This window comes from Aplidium turbinatum, chromosome 4 (assembly GCF_918807975.1).
Source record: "Aplidium turbinatum chromosome 4, kaAplTurb1.1, whole genome shotgun sequence".
Lineage (NCBI taxonomy): Eukaryota > Metazoa > Chordata > Ascidiacea > Aplousobranchia > Polyclinidae > Aplidium > Aplidium turbinatum.
Window position 1 is genome coordinate 21,854,909 of NC_137475.1, and position 14,385 is coordinate 21,869,293.

The following is a 14,385-nucleotide window of genomic DNA, read 5'->3' on the forward strand; positions in this document are numbered from 1 at the left end:
AGGTCAAAACAATGGTATGCAATGCTACACAACGTTACTTCTTCAAACTTGTCTGCTTAGTAACTTGGTGTATGGTAACATGATTGAAGACGAGGCGTTGAATTTTTCGTGAGAGAAGATAAAGATTTAACTGAAAACTATCCTGATGACTATGTTACAGAATGCAGGGCGCAGGCCATCAACTAGTTCAAAAACAATTGTATTGGCATTCTTAAAAGTTATTGTGACCAATGGAAACATTTGCACCACAACTGTTCGATGTCAGATGTCGAAGGAAAATTCTTGGGTGTGCCAAATCAAAGATATTTTTTGGCGCATCCCAAAGTAAAAGCATCACTTGAGTTTCTCAGCGTATGGGACCCAAGAAAAACATAGTTGCATTGGTAGGTGATACTTATGCTGGCAACAGTGGAATTCGTAAGAGTGCTGCTAAACGTTTGGAAGAAGACGTGGATAGCTTGATTCCACCATGCGCTGGAGCTAATCGTTGGTGAAAAGTGTGATATTGCTTTTGGAGAGTGAAAAAATCCTGAAAATTGATGGTGTAAAGCAGTGGTTCTCAAACTTTTTTTTGTTGCGACGCCTCTGGAAAAGTTTTCTGGACTTGCGACGCACCAGCAAATAAAAGTAAATGAAGAAACTTATTATTAAAGTTTTGTTTATTGATACAACAACAAAAAACAATGCATATTATATAATGTGACGTGTAGGCTTGTTTGTTTTCACAAAGTTCATTGAATCTAGGGAGAATTTTTGAAATTGCCACACGCATTTTTCTTTCATTGTTTATTCGTGATCGATATTTGGTTTTATCACCGCCAAGGCAGAAAATCCTGCTTCACATAAATACGACGTGGCGAATGGGATAATAATTTGCAGTGCTTTCTTTCACCAAACCTGGATAATCGTCATTCATTGAATCCAAAAATTTGCCGGATTTTCTACCACGAAAGGATCACGAATCCATTCGTGGTTTAAAAAATTTTCCGGGAAGTATTTTGCAAATTTCGACTCGAGCTTGGACAAATGTAATAAATATGCTTCGCAAATTTGAAGCAAAAAAACGCACTTGTAACCTCAACTCTTCACTGTTTTCAAACTGAAATAACACCGAGAAAAATGATTCAGAGTCAGCATTTTTTTTTTTGAAGGATAGACATCCAATACTGCGTTAGGGTATCAGCAGTGGCAAATTTTTTAGTTAATTGCGGTGTAATAGCTAAGTGCATGGGACACATGTGTCCCAGCAATCATCAAAGGGTTAACCTCATTTTTATAATCTTAAACTGAGTTCAGCCTAGAAACGGAACTATTCTGCGACGCCCTTGGAAAAGTGAAACGACGCACCAGGGCGTCGCGACGCACAGTTTGAGAACTACTGGTGTAAAGAAATGGCAGGCAAATGATCAGAAAATGACAAAGAATACCCAGAGTTAATGAAAGTTGAATCTGACCAAGTTTATGGCTCAATGAAAAAAGAAAAGAAACATTGTCTCTCCTGCGTGAAATTTTGCAGAAACCATCATCCCCAGGAGCAGACAAGGGTGTGGTAGAAATAACCATGATTCTGCCGGGTGAAAATTCATTAAGACGTATCCTAAGAGACTTCTAGCTGCCTTTTCGTAGATCTCATACGCTGAGCAACTCAAGTGATGCTTTTGAAGAGTTGATTGGCGGTACAACCGTACAAAACTTAAAAATAGCAAGTAAAAGGTTGCTCATAGCTCAAAGCTGCATGTTTTTGTCTGACTCTCTTCAGGAGCTGTCGTCGGAATTCAATAAACCGAAAGTAATAATAATGTTGTGGTTTTATATATTGTCGCTCTACAGTCTACATTAAGGTCTTTTAGCGTGTTATGTACGTTATAATGGAAAATAGAAAATAACCATTGTTTGTTTTAAAATCCAAAACATACAAACCTTATGTAGCTTGACATTGAATTATAACAGTTAAGGTCTTTTAGCAACAGGGCTTTTTTCAAATTTTATATCAGGTTTACGATGTCATCACATTATTTACCCGACTTCTCACTGCGTTATGCAAGAAAGAACACAATCGGTACCGTGTTGAAAGTTTTCGGTTTGACCCGACCTGGAATCGCTCTCAGATCTACCAGCACCAAAACCGAAGCCACTTGGCTGCTGAGCTAGTTAAACTAAATGGTGAAGCCTAATATACCTTAAAGCTCTTTTGTTTAATTTGAATTACTCTGATCAACCAAATTTACATTTCGTTTTTCTTCTTACTTCTAACACAAACTCTTCACCACATTTGGTTTATTTAGTGCTGGGTCCTGGGTATGACATTAAACTGCATCCTCGATGTCAGGAGGAGAGGTAGCATCTTACCCCAGGTCTGGGCCAGTTGGCACCGGAACACGTCCCGCTGGTAGTTCTGGCCCTCACTTCTGACATTGATGCCCGTGCCAGGCAGGTTGGCGGCGTAGGTTAGCTACATGCTACAATGGCAACATCCTTCAAGAAGGAAACTTAAGTCAAACCCGGGTTGGCCGAACTTGTTAGTTGTCGTGCAGAGGCATCCGGTCATCAAGACCACTCCAGTCTTTAAATGGAGGTGGGGGTAAGCAAGGGCATGCTCCCTGTAGAAAAACATGCACCAAAATATCCTAATGATAAGTGTTAAAAAAAGAATGGCCCCCAGTCCCCAGCAGCCCTTAAATGCAGGGGACGCTAAGAATCTCCGGGTTGTCTGACATTGCTGCTAAAAATTCAGGGATACGACTGGGAAGTCTAAATGTAGGAAGCTTGCGTTGTAGAGGTACTGAGGTGAGTGAAAAACTGAGAATGAGGAAAGTAGATGTTTGCTGTATACAGGAAATCCGATGGAGGAACAAAGGAGCCGAGTTTTTGGGCGTCAAAGGAAGGAGATACAAGCTGTGGTGGTCGGACAATGATATTGGGATCGGAGGAGTCGGGATTTTGGTGAAAGAAAAGCTATGTGAAAATGTTGTTGAGGGTTCGTAGACAGAGTGACAGAATAATGGCGATAGTGATGGTGGTCGAGCACGTAGTAATAAGAGTAATCTGTGCTTATGCACCACAAAGTGGAAGATCCGATGCAGAAAAAGAAAGATTTTATGACGAAATAGCCCATGAATGGAGCACAAGAAGTGATCAGGAACTTGTATTGGGTCTTGGGGACTTCAATGGGCACGTTGGCAAACAAATTGATGGGTTTGAAGGTGTCCATGAAGGGTTTGGAGTGGGAGAAAGGAATCGCGATGGAAGGCGACAACTTGAGTTTTGTGACGAAAAGGACTTGTGTGTTGCTAATACTTGGTTTCAGAAAGAGGAAGGAAGAAAAGTAACTTTCAGTGCAGGTGGCAATGAAACTGACTTTGCGTTGGTATGCAGGAAAAACAGAAAACTGATCAAAGATGTGAAAGCGATACCATGCGAAGGCGAACTTTGGTGGTTGTCACTTGGACAAGAAAGGTTTGAAGAAAACTGTAAATAAAAAAAGGGTGATCAAAAGAAAAGTTTGGAAATTAGAAGATGCCGACACAAGAGAAAGGTTTAAAAAGAGAGTTGAAAGTCTTGTTCACAATGATGTGACTGATCTATGGGGATCCTTCAAGAATGGAGTTCTGCAAGCTTGCAATGAAGTTTGTGGGAAAACAAAAGGCAGGATGGATCGAGGAAATACGTGGTGGTGGAATGAAGAGGTGAGGGAAGTAATTGGGGAAAAAAAAGTCGCATACAAGGATTGATGCAGAAATAGATCAGAAGAAACTAAGCTCAAGTACAAGCAATTGAAAAATCGGGCAAAGAGAATAGTTGCAAAAGTTATGAAGCAAGAAGCTGAGCAGGAATTGACCAAATTAAAAAACAGTCCCGACGAAGTATATAAGTTTATGAAGGTTCTGAAGCGGGATAGAAAAGATGTGGATGGTGGTCGATGTATTAAAGGAAGAGATGGAAAACTTGGTTTCAGTGAGAAAGATCGTGGAAGAATTTGGAAAGAACATATGGAGGTGATAATGAGCGGGGAAAACGTTTGGGATCAAAATGTGGAAGCCGACGTGGTAACAGGTCCATTAAAGAAATTAACTCGACAGGAGGTGACACAAGCAATGAAGAAAATAAAATCGGGGAAGGCTCCTGGACTATAAGTCACTGTGGAAATGATACGTGCAAGTGGAGAGACAGGACTGAAAGCAATGCAAGAAATCAGCCAACGTGTGTTAGATGGAAAAGGAATGCCAAATGAATGGAAGACGAGCGTGGTGATACCCATCTTCAAGGGAAAGGGCGATGCATTCGATTGTGGGTCATATAGGGGAATAAAACTGTTGGAGCATGCAATGAAGATAGTGGAAAGGGTGTTGGAGAATAGAATAAGATCTGTGGTAAAGCTGGACGAGATGCAGTGTGGGTTTATGCCTGGGAAGGGAACGACAAATGCTATTTTTATTTTGAGAAGGTTGTCAGAGGAATATCGAGACAAGGGAAAGAATTTGTACATGTGCTTCGTGGACATGGAAAAGGCGTTTGATTGAGTTCCAGAGTGATGGAATGGGCGATGAGAAAAAAAGAAGTACCAGAGGCACTTGTGCAAGCAACAATGAGTCGGTATGACGGTGCAAGGACTGTACGTGAAAGGTGGGTGTACACCATAATTATGTCTTCTCTCCTCTAATTTTTGCCATTGTGATTGATGTGATTACCGAATGTGTACGAGAAGATTCATTAATGGCGATACTATACACGAATGATTTGGTTTTGTTGAGTGACACAATGGAAGATCTGAGAGAGAAATTTGAGATGTGGAAGGAGTCGCTTCAATGTAAAGGTATGCGTGGGAACATCAAAAAGACAAAGGTTATAATAAGTGGAACGGAAGGGGAAATCACAATGAGCAAAATTGACCCATGTGGTGTATGTGGAAAAAGAGCGATGGCAAATTCTGTAAAGTGTACAAAATGCAGGAAGTGGGTGCATGGGAGATGTGCAAAGATGAAGAGAGTGACATGCAGATCCGGAGATGGTTTTGAATGTGAAAGATGCAAGAAGATTGAAGAAGGAATGGTTGGTCCTGTTGAAAAGCTGAATGAAGAAGTTGAATCTGTGAATGCCTTTTGCTATCTAGGAGATAGATTGAATACCACTGGTGGTTGTGAAGCGGCAGTGACTGCAAGAGTAAGGCTTGGTTGGGTGAAATTCAGAGAGTGTCGAGAGTTGTTATGTGGTAGAAGATTTCCGTTGAAAATAAGAGGAAGAATTTATACTAGTTGTGTGAAATCTGCAATGCTGTACGGAAGTGAGACATGGTGCTTACGGGAAAACGAATTGGCGATTGTAAGAAGAACTGAGAGAGCGATGGTGAGAGCAATGTGTGGTGTGAACCTGATGGACAAAAGGAATACTGAAGAACTTATGGACTTGCTTGGGTTGAATGAAAATGTTGATAAGTTGGCAAAAGCGAATGGAATAAGGTGGTATGGGCAATTGGGCATGTTTTGAGAAGGGATGAAGATGATGTTTTGAGAAGAGCGCTGGAGTTGCGAGTGGAGGGTCGTAGAAAACAAGGAAGACCCAAGAAAACGTGGAAAAGGCAAGTTGAGGAAGAAAGCAGCAAGGTGGGCTTAACAAGAGAGGACGCGTTAGACAGATCGATGTGAAGGCAGGGTGTGAAGGCAATTGCGGCATTTGGAGGTGAATCCGGGCACCCTCGGTAACAGGAACATCACCGGATTAAAACTGGACTACTCCTACTACTAGTGGATGGTGGTGATGCTTTTGTTTGAGATACGCCAGAAGAATCTCTGAGATTGGGCACACCCAAGAGTTCTCCTTCTTCACATTCTACTGTCTCACACTGATAAGCCTACTGCCAAAGTTTCTGAAGCCTGACTTGGCTTTCAACCCAGTATATCTTCCATGAGTTTGCCACCCAATGAAAAACACAATGCTTTGGTGCTCGCCCCTCTCGAAATTGGTTCATGTATGTTTGACTGGAGTGTTACCTTAAACTGATTCTCTTTCTTCTTGTGGTCAATGTTGAGATTTTAAATTCGTTAAGGATTGTACCACCAGCCTTCAATACAGCAGGGACTCTAGCAGTGGTTTAGTCAGCAAGATTAAACAATAAATACTATTAATACTACAAAAAGTGTTGAATGCCAAGCAAAAAGCCAAGCAGAGCGAATTACATCAAATATAGTTAATATGCTTTATTTTTATGCAGGAAATTTATTAGTTTGTTTTGAAAAACGGCAATGTCGATATTGCAGAGCTATAGTTTTTCTTTATGAATGTTTTTTCTTATTTGCGCAGTTCAATTGTTTTCACTCTTGTCTTGCACAGTAATGAGCTAATCATTGTAGTGCAAGTTTAAAATGTTAGGTTGTCTTCATGACTTTTATGACGTAACTAATTATGACTTTTATGACGTAATTTTCACGTGAGCTCTCAAACAGGCATTAGATAAACGTGTTTTCAGTTGAAATAAAGAGTTAAACCGTCAAGATCATGGCTTAACAGGTAAGAAATAGGTGATTTTGACAAAAATATAAATTTTTAAGCCTCTTGAAGAGGAGCATCTCATCATCTGAGAGCAAAAGGGTTGTCATTTTCGAATTTCTCCAAGTCAAAACCATGGGAAACAATTAGAGAGGCTAAAAATTTGAAAACTTATTAATTTTGAACAGGTTTATTGCCTCGTTGTTCACGACAATTCAAAAGTGGATGAATAAGAAAATATCGTGACCGCGCTCACCAATCAATTGCTGATTAATTATTATACAGGGTGCAGAGTCCGCACTGTAGACAAAGTCCTTGGACTGCTTTAAAGTGTATATTTCTGTAAATAGTGAATAAAATCGCAAAATATTTTAACAGTGTATTGCCAAGACAGTAACTAACAATCGTACAAATTTTGTTCAATATGTCCCCCTCTGGCCTGAATAACACGCTCAAGTCTACTTCTGAAACTCTCTACCGCTTTACGTAGGGTTGCTTGGGGTATTTTGCCCCATGCTTTTTGAGAGAGCACTTCAACACCTCAACTGAGTCATGGGATGAAGCACAGGCATCTGCCACCAAAATGGACCACAAAAGTCTATTGGATTCAGGTCTGGTGATGAGGGCGGCCGAACTTCCTTACTCCAGAAATGAGGAAAATGGTTCTGGCACGATTTCTGGGTTTTCTTGGACGTGTGGGATGGCGCACCGTCTTGGAATGTAAATGGTTTCCTTTTGAAGTGTTTCTTAGTCTCTGCAAGGCCAGGAGTCAAACTTGTCTCAATGTACGAATTGGTGTTAACTTTCGGAATGGCCCGTTTCGGTGAGTCCGATTCGGTGAGTCCGATCCCTTAACGGGGGATTTTTTTAATTTTTTTTTTAAATTATTGAGTACCGTAGCCTAATTATCATTGCAGTTTTAGGGTTAGGGGTTAGAAACTCACCGAATCGGACTCACCGAATAGTAGCAGACCCGTTAACTTTAGCGCCTTGTGGAACAAAAATGAGGGGAGACCTCCAGGTTTTGGAGACAGCAGCCCACACCATGACAGAAGACGGATTCTGGCGCATGAAAACTTTTTTTATGGAGTTAGAAATGTCTGCAGAAAACTTAGCAAGGATACGATCATTTTGTCGGTTACACACTGCTTCGACATTGAACAATTTTTCATCTGAGAAAATGATTTCTCCTGTATCCGTACCTGACTTCATTTTGTTCAGATGAATTTTAGCTCGATCGAGTCTCTTTTCTTTTTGGAGGTCTGTGAGGTGTTAGTTGTTGGCAAGTTTACGTTTTGATGGGGGACAACTTCAGATTGGTTTTAACGATCTTCCTGATCGTCTTTTCATTCACATCTTTTTCGCGAGTCATTTTCCTCATGGATCTCTTGGGATTGCGGCGGATTCTGGCTCGAACCGCATTAATGACCTTTGGGGTACGAGAAGTTCGTGGTCTCCCACTTCGAGGGCAATCTTCAGCACTGTTCAGTTCTTTAAGCTTGCTAACAGTGTGATAAACTGTTGATTTCGGTGCTTCAAGAAGCTTTATTATCTCTGAACTGGTCTTGCCTGCTCGATGAAGCTCAATGATACATGCACGATGAAAGCTCAATGATCACTCATACTTGAAAATAAAGCTAAATTATGATAAACTGATGACACATTCTGAAAGATAAGGTGTGATACTATAAATATGCACTATCAAACACTTACTAAATCTATTTAAGGATATAGTAAATTAAAATTTAATTTTAGTCCAAGGACTTTGTCCGCACCAGGTAATCCATCATTGGGGCAGAACTTTAACACAAAATCGTTTTAACTCTGTAGTCTGCTTTACAACATCAAGGCAGGCTAATCGAAATATTTTGTTTCGACTAAGTGCGTTAAAGCTTTGTTAGTAAATATCCGAAAGGCATGAAATCAATGACGCTGTTCTGAGATTCTTGAGCATTTTGTTTTGAGCTCAAAGCAAAATATAATTGCTTCGATTTCAAAAAGAAAACATTCAGGATAAAATCCATTGTTTAAGCAATTCTGTATCACAATGCAACAATATGATTTTTCGTTTCCCAATACTTTTGTTTCAACCAGACCTAACGCCAGTGGTGTCTGACGTTTTTTTCGTAAACAGTTTTTCGTAAAACAATTAGTCGTAAGCAATTGTTCGTAAAATCAATTCTTCGTAAAGCAATTCTTCGGGCATGCAATTGACCGTAATACTAATTGTTCGTAAACAAATGTTCATAAAAGTTAGGTTACAGCTTTTAAAAAAAAAACAGTTACATTTGTTTACGAACAATCAATTAGGGTAGCCTATATGCTAGAGATGTGCTAATTGTGCTTAAAGACGTGCTGTACCTGTAGGGTGTAGACAAGCAGACAGAGTGTAGAGTCCCTGATTCAGAATGGCATTACAGTTTGTGAGCAGCGAAAAAGAAAAGCCAAAACTTTGGTATGGTGGCCAGCTTTATTACAAAGATTATAGTGCACTTAACGCACAAGGGCAAGAAACTACTTATTGGAAATGTGAGCATTTTAATAAGAAATGTCCTGCACGAGTAACAACTGATATGGCAGCCATTGTACAATCCAGAGGTGAGCACAATCATGCTGGAGATGCTGGTCATGTCGAAGCAGCAAAGGTTATGGAATATATTCGTTGTGCAGCAAAAGACAGTCGTGATGCCCCAAGTTACCTCGTCTCAGAAAAAACTATTGGACTCAGTCAAGCCACGGCAGCAAAACTGCCAAGTGTGCAGAGCATGAAAAGGGCAGTCACCCAAGTGCGATTGAAGGAAAATGCAGGCCCGGCAATCCCACATTCTCTCCGTGACATTGTGCTTCCAGTAGAGTACAAGCAAACGTTTGCTGGTGTAACATTCTTGGCCTATGATTCTGGGCCTGGAGATAACCGTATGGTCCTCTTTGCCACTGAAAGAAATCTGCAGCTCCTTTATTGCCCGTTCAAAGCACTGGTATGCTGACGGCACCTTCAAGACAGTGCCTTCACTGTTTGAACAGCTTTACACAATACACGGACTGAAGGAAAACACTTCAGTGCCTCTGGTGTATGCCCTGCTGGGGGACAAAAGGAGAGGGACATACATTCATCTGCTGCAAAAGATCAAGGAGTTGTTACCTGCTGTTGCTGTTCCAGAGACAATCATGACTGACTTTGAGATGGCCATGGTTAATGCAGTAAGCAGAGAGTACCCACTTTCAACTCACCGTGGCTGTTTCTTCCATTTGTGCCAGTACAGTTGGAGAAAGACGCAATCAAGTGGCCTGAAGGAGCAGTACGAGACAAGTGCAGAGTTTGCTTTGAGGCTGTGCATGTTGTCGTCTCTGGCCTTTGTGCCTATTGATGAAGTCAGCCGGGCCTTTGACATTCTCATTGATGGGAATGTATTACCAGATGTTGCTCAGCCAGTAATTGACTACTTTGAAGACACTTGGGTTGGGCGCCCAGATCATCGTCAAGGACGCCGTCCTCCAATGTTTGCAATTCAAATGTGGAACTGCTATGATGGCGTCCTCAGTGGCCTTCCCAAAACTAATAATAGCATTGAAGGATGGCACAGAGGGTTCATGTTCCAGGTATCTGCAAATCATCCAGATATTTGGAAGTTCATATCTGCAATCAAGCGAGAGCAAAACCTAAATGAGGTTCGCATTGAACAGTATGTCAGTGGCCAGGCAGGACCCCCTCCAAAGAAGAAGTACAAGGACAGTGCAGAAAGACTAATTAGAGTCATCCGAACTTGGCGTCAAGACTTTCAAGATGATGAAATTTGTGATTACTTGTGTGGAATTGCACACAATACTTCATACTAAACTTGGCTCGTGGACAATTTGTACGAAGTTACTCAAAGTAGTATTGGTAGTGTAAGCAAAGAATTGCTAAACACAGACAATTGTTGTATTCCAATAAATAACAAAAAATGCGCTTTTTCATTGTGCTTATTTCTTTGTGTCGTCGTAACTTGGTTATTCAGGAAAATTTGCATTACGCACCTTCATCGGAAATTGCAAGACAAACCTTGCTGTTGCGAAAAATTGTTCACGAACAATTCACCTATCACCTGTTTACGAACAATTCACGTATACGAAGAATTGATGTATACGAAGAATTGCTTTACAAAGAATTGCTTTACGAAGAATTGATTTTACGAACAATTGTTTACGAACAATTGCTTTACGAACAACTGTTTACGAACAATTCACCTATAACCAACGCCAGTAACACCGCATCATATCGTGTGCATTGTACAAACATCTGCAGAACAAGAAACTTACTCTAAGTACAAGGACTTGAGACTCCTGTTATGAGAAATGCTCTTCTTTCCGATGTAGCAGATGAGGCAGGTTGTGGAATAAGCCCACAACTCTGTAAGGACAATCCAAGCAGACAAGTTGTTCCATGAAAAGTCCTTCTCTTCTGATCTTAAGAGCCGGGCGGTGAAGGAAATGATGCTGGCGACTCTCTTCACCAGCAACGGATCCACAGGTTGGAAACATTCATCTGACGTTAGCCACTTTGTGACATCAAAATGTTTTGGATATTTTCTCCTGTTGTTTAGGACAACAACGTATAAATGACGTGACGTCATACTATCAGTTACCTGGGCTTCACAAAAAAATCGTATCTGCATTATTAAATTGCAGGCATGACACATCTGTTCGTAGTCACTTAATTAATTGATAAACGAATTTCTTAAAACCAAATCTTGGCAATCTAACAATAGTTTTTTTGCCGTTTCACCATTAAAATAAATCGTATATGTATATACAGTTTATGAATTTTGATCAATCCTAGTGAGCGAGATTGTTAAGCTTTAGTTTTAGGATACACTTTCGTTCACTTTTTTTATTCCCAATTTGAATATTCATACTGTTAACCGCAGCTGCTAGGCTAATTTAAACAATAAGCACTGTACATGTCACTGAATCAGTGCCAAAACCAAACAATTGATGTTCATTAACACTGTTCTGACTCACCGTTTGTGCACTCCTTGGGTGTCCTCATCAGTGTCACTGTCAAACGGACCATGGGCCTCAAAACTGTCAAAAAAATATTCTGATGAACTGAAAGCAATGTAAAGTAATGCTATTTAGTTTATTTACTTCTTTTGACGAATTTGAATAAGCAACTGATGAATCCCAAAATAAAACAATTTCATCTGATCAAATTGGAACGAAAAGCACGGCCTAGAGACCAAGGGTCTCACAAACTTAAATTTCTTTGAGGGCCAAATGAACACATGTAAATTAACCCGAGGGGCATTACACATAAAAAAAGTCATTACACAAAATAACACAGTAAGAACGAAATAAAAAAAGAACGCACCACGAACGTGAGATCACAATGAAAGAAACAGGAGTAAGAATGAAGAGATGGAAAAACACTGTACGAACGCAAGCGAAAAAGATTAACAAAAAAGAATGCAACTGAAACTTGTTGGACCTGGAGAAAAATCTTGCAATAAACTTTCAAAAAAGGTGTAAAAATCTAAACCCTTGAAGACCTGACTGCAGAACAAACCAAAGTAACTATTGCGATAACGGCACAAAAAGTGAATAGATTATGTGATTGTGATGTAACAATTTACGAGTTTCTGTTTCTCAGCAGTCAAGCAGCAAGAACTGCCAGTGATAGACACGCGTTTCGCCCATGAGGCTGGGCTCATCAGTATTGCACCAATAATTCATACTACACAGTTCTCAACCGCTGCTTTGGTTATTCAAATTGAATTCTTACTATTGCGGAAAGAAATCAACAACTTAGTAGAAAGAAAGTTGTTTTCCTTCCACAAAGGTTTTTTTTTCATGAGGCGAACACAGCCATTTTTCCATTTTGGGCCTTCATTTTTTGGCAATACCTCTTTACCTTGAACGATTTTCACAATGAAAACATGCATTTTACCAATTTAGGACCCAAGGAATTCATATGCAAACTTTGGGGGTATATCGGGCGTTACAAAAAAGGTGCAACATTTTTTTTTCGAACAATGCAATTACAGTATAACACTTTTACCAAATTTATTTGATGTAAGTTTTGCATAAACTAAAGTATTCAACTAAGAAATACCAATAATTTTACAGAAATTGTCATGAAGAAATGGTCGCATGTAAGTTAAAACATTGCACTTAGAACACATCAAATACTCTTTGAACGTCTGTTGGATGTGTATATGAGGGGAGTGTATCCCCACTGCCTTTGATTTGCTCTACTTTATTTATTTTTCCTAAACTATAACAAAACAATGACAAACCCAGTGAACATACAACCCTCTTAAAATGGACTATAAACACAATAAGAGATCTGAATCTTCTTCTTCGTGTGAACCTTCTTGCCACTCCAGGGGTTGAAGGGTTCTGCCTTTTACCACCCCTGGGCAGTCACAGTGACTCAGTCTAGATGTTTTGGCAAGTGTTGAGAAGCCACTGAATAGATTTGTCATCCAGTTCACGCACACCATTTGGCACATGGTAAATGGCACAGTTGCAGATGGTGTGGTCTGTGGTTTGTTCCTCTTTGCTACACTCACATATCGCGGATGGAGCCACTCCTCATTTGTGCATGTTGGAGCGGAATAGTCCGACGCCAGTGCAGAGGCGATTGAGCCACACCCAGGCCTTCCTTGGCAAAATCATTGTGGTTGGATGGGAGCCGGTGTCGGAGATAAAACTTTGGATTCTTGGGGAGTTCTTCCACTCCGAGTTCCATTGGTGGTTCACCCAGGTAGCCGAACTGATGAATTGGTCTTCACCAGTTTTTATCAAGAGTTGTGCGGCCTGTACAAATGGGTGTTTCAATTTCAGTCGCTGGGTTTGCTCGCATACAGACTCGTAGAAACTTGAGTGGAGCAAGTGCTTGAGATTCATAGTGCATCAAGAAAGAGACAGGATGGCTTCTATGCAACGAAGCTTAGCTAATTAGATGCATGCAAGGACAGGGAGATTGTCCGATGGTGTAGGTTGCAGGCATCCAGTCACAATATGCAATGCGTCATTTATGGCAGTGTCAATTTGATGATAGTGGACACTGCCATACCAGACAGGTCCACAGTATTCTGATGCAGTGTAAACTAGTGCAATGGTGGCAATGCGCAGGGTGTCAGCTCCGGCTCCCCAGTCTGAGTTGATCAGACACCTTAGCAAAGCTGAGCGTGTTGAGATCGTTTTGCGTAGTGACTCCAAACGTTGACAGTAAGTGAGCGACCTGCCTAGGACTACCCTTAAATATTTAGAGTTTGGAAAGAAGCACAGGGTTTTCCCATCGGTGTTGATCTTGAGCTCACTCTTCGCTTCCCGCTTGTTTAAGTGGAAAGCTGTCGTGACTGTTTTGGTTTTGCTGAGCTTCAATCTTCATCTCTTGAGGTATGCCCAAAGCGTCGACATGTCTTGGTTTAGAGTCCTTTCTAATGTTTTCCAATCGTTTGACAGGCTTGGAATGGCCAAGTCATCGGCATAGGCGTACTTTGCGGATACCATGTTTGGCATGTCATGGGAGTAGATGTTAAACAGAAAGGGAGCCAGGACAGATCCCTGATGGACGCCATTTTCAAGGCGTGTTAACCTGCTCAGTAGGGTGGCTCATTTTCCTTGATGTTCTTTAAAATTTTTGTCAGTTTGGAATAATGTTCCGTTTTGCTCACTGATATTTGCAAACCAAAAATTTTTGTTGGGTTTTGACCTTTGACCCTGGTTCACCCAAGGAGAAATTCTGAATTTTTCTGAAAAATTAGTAAATTTTGAAGTGGTTTAGCAGTATCTGAAGAGGGGATTTCTCAAAATTTGACCACGTGATTTTGACGTCACTTCCTCTGTTAACTTCCACGTGGAACATCTTTACCCTACTTCAAGTCTGAGAGTCACTAATAGTGCATGCTTTTAGTG

The 14,385-nt window shown here is 40.6% G+C and overlaps 1 protein-coding gene across 1 annotated transcript in view; it reads right to left on the reverse strand.

Moving 5' to 3' along the window:
• LOC145768979 (kinase D-interacting substrate of 220 kDa B-like) overlaps nt 1–14,385 on the reverse strand; it is an 84,286-nt gene that overhangs the window by 18,697 nt on the left and 51,204 nt on the right. The window contains exons 11-12 of the mRNA XM_082580580.1: nt 11,485–11,547; nt 10,783–11,055 (exon numbers count right to left, since the gene is read on the reverse strand). Coding sequence (XP_082436706.1) covers nt 10,783–11,055; nt 11,485–11,547 — 336 coding nt within the window. The remainder of the gene's footprint in view (nt 1–10,782; nt 11,056–11,484; nt 11,548–14,385) is intronic.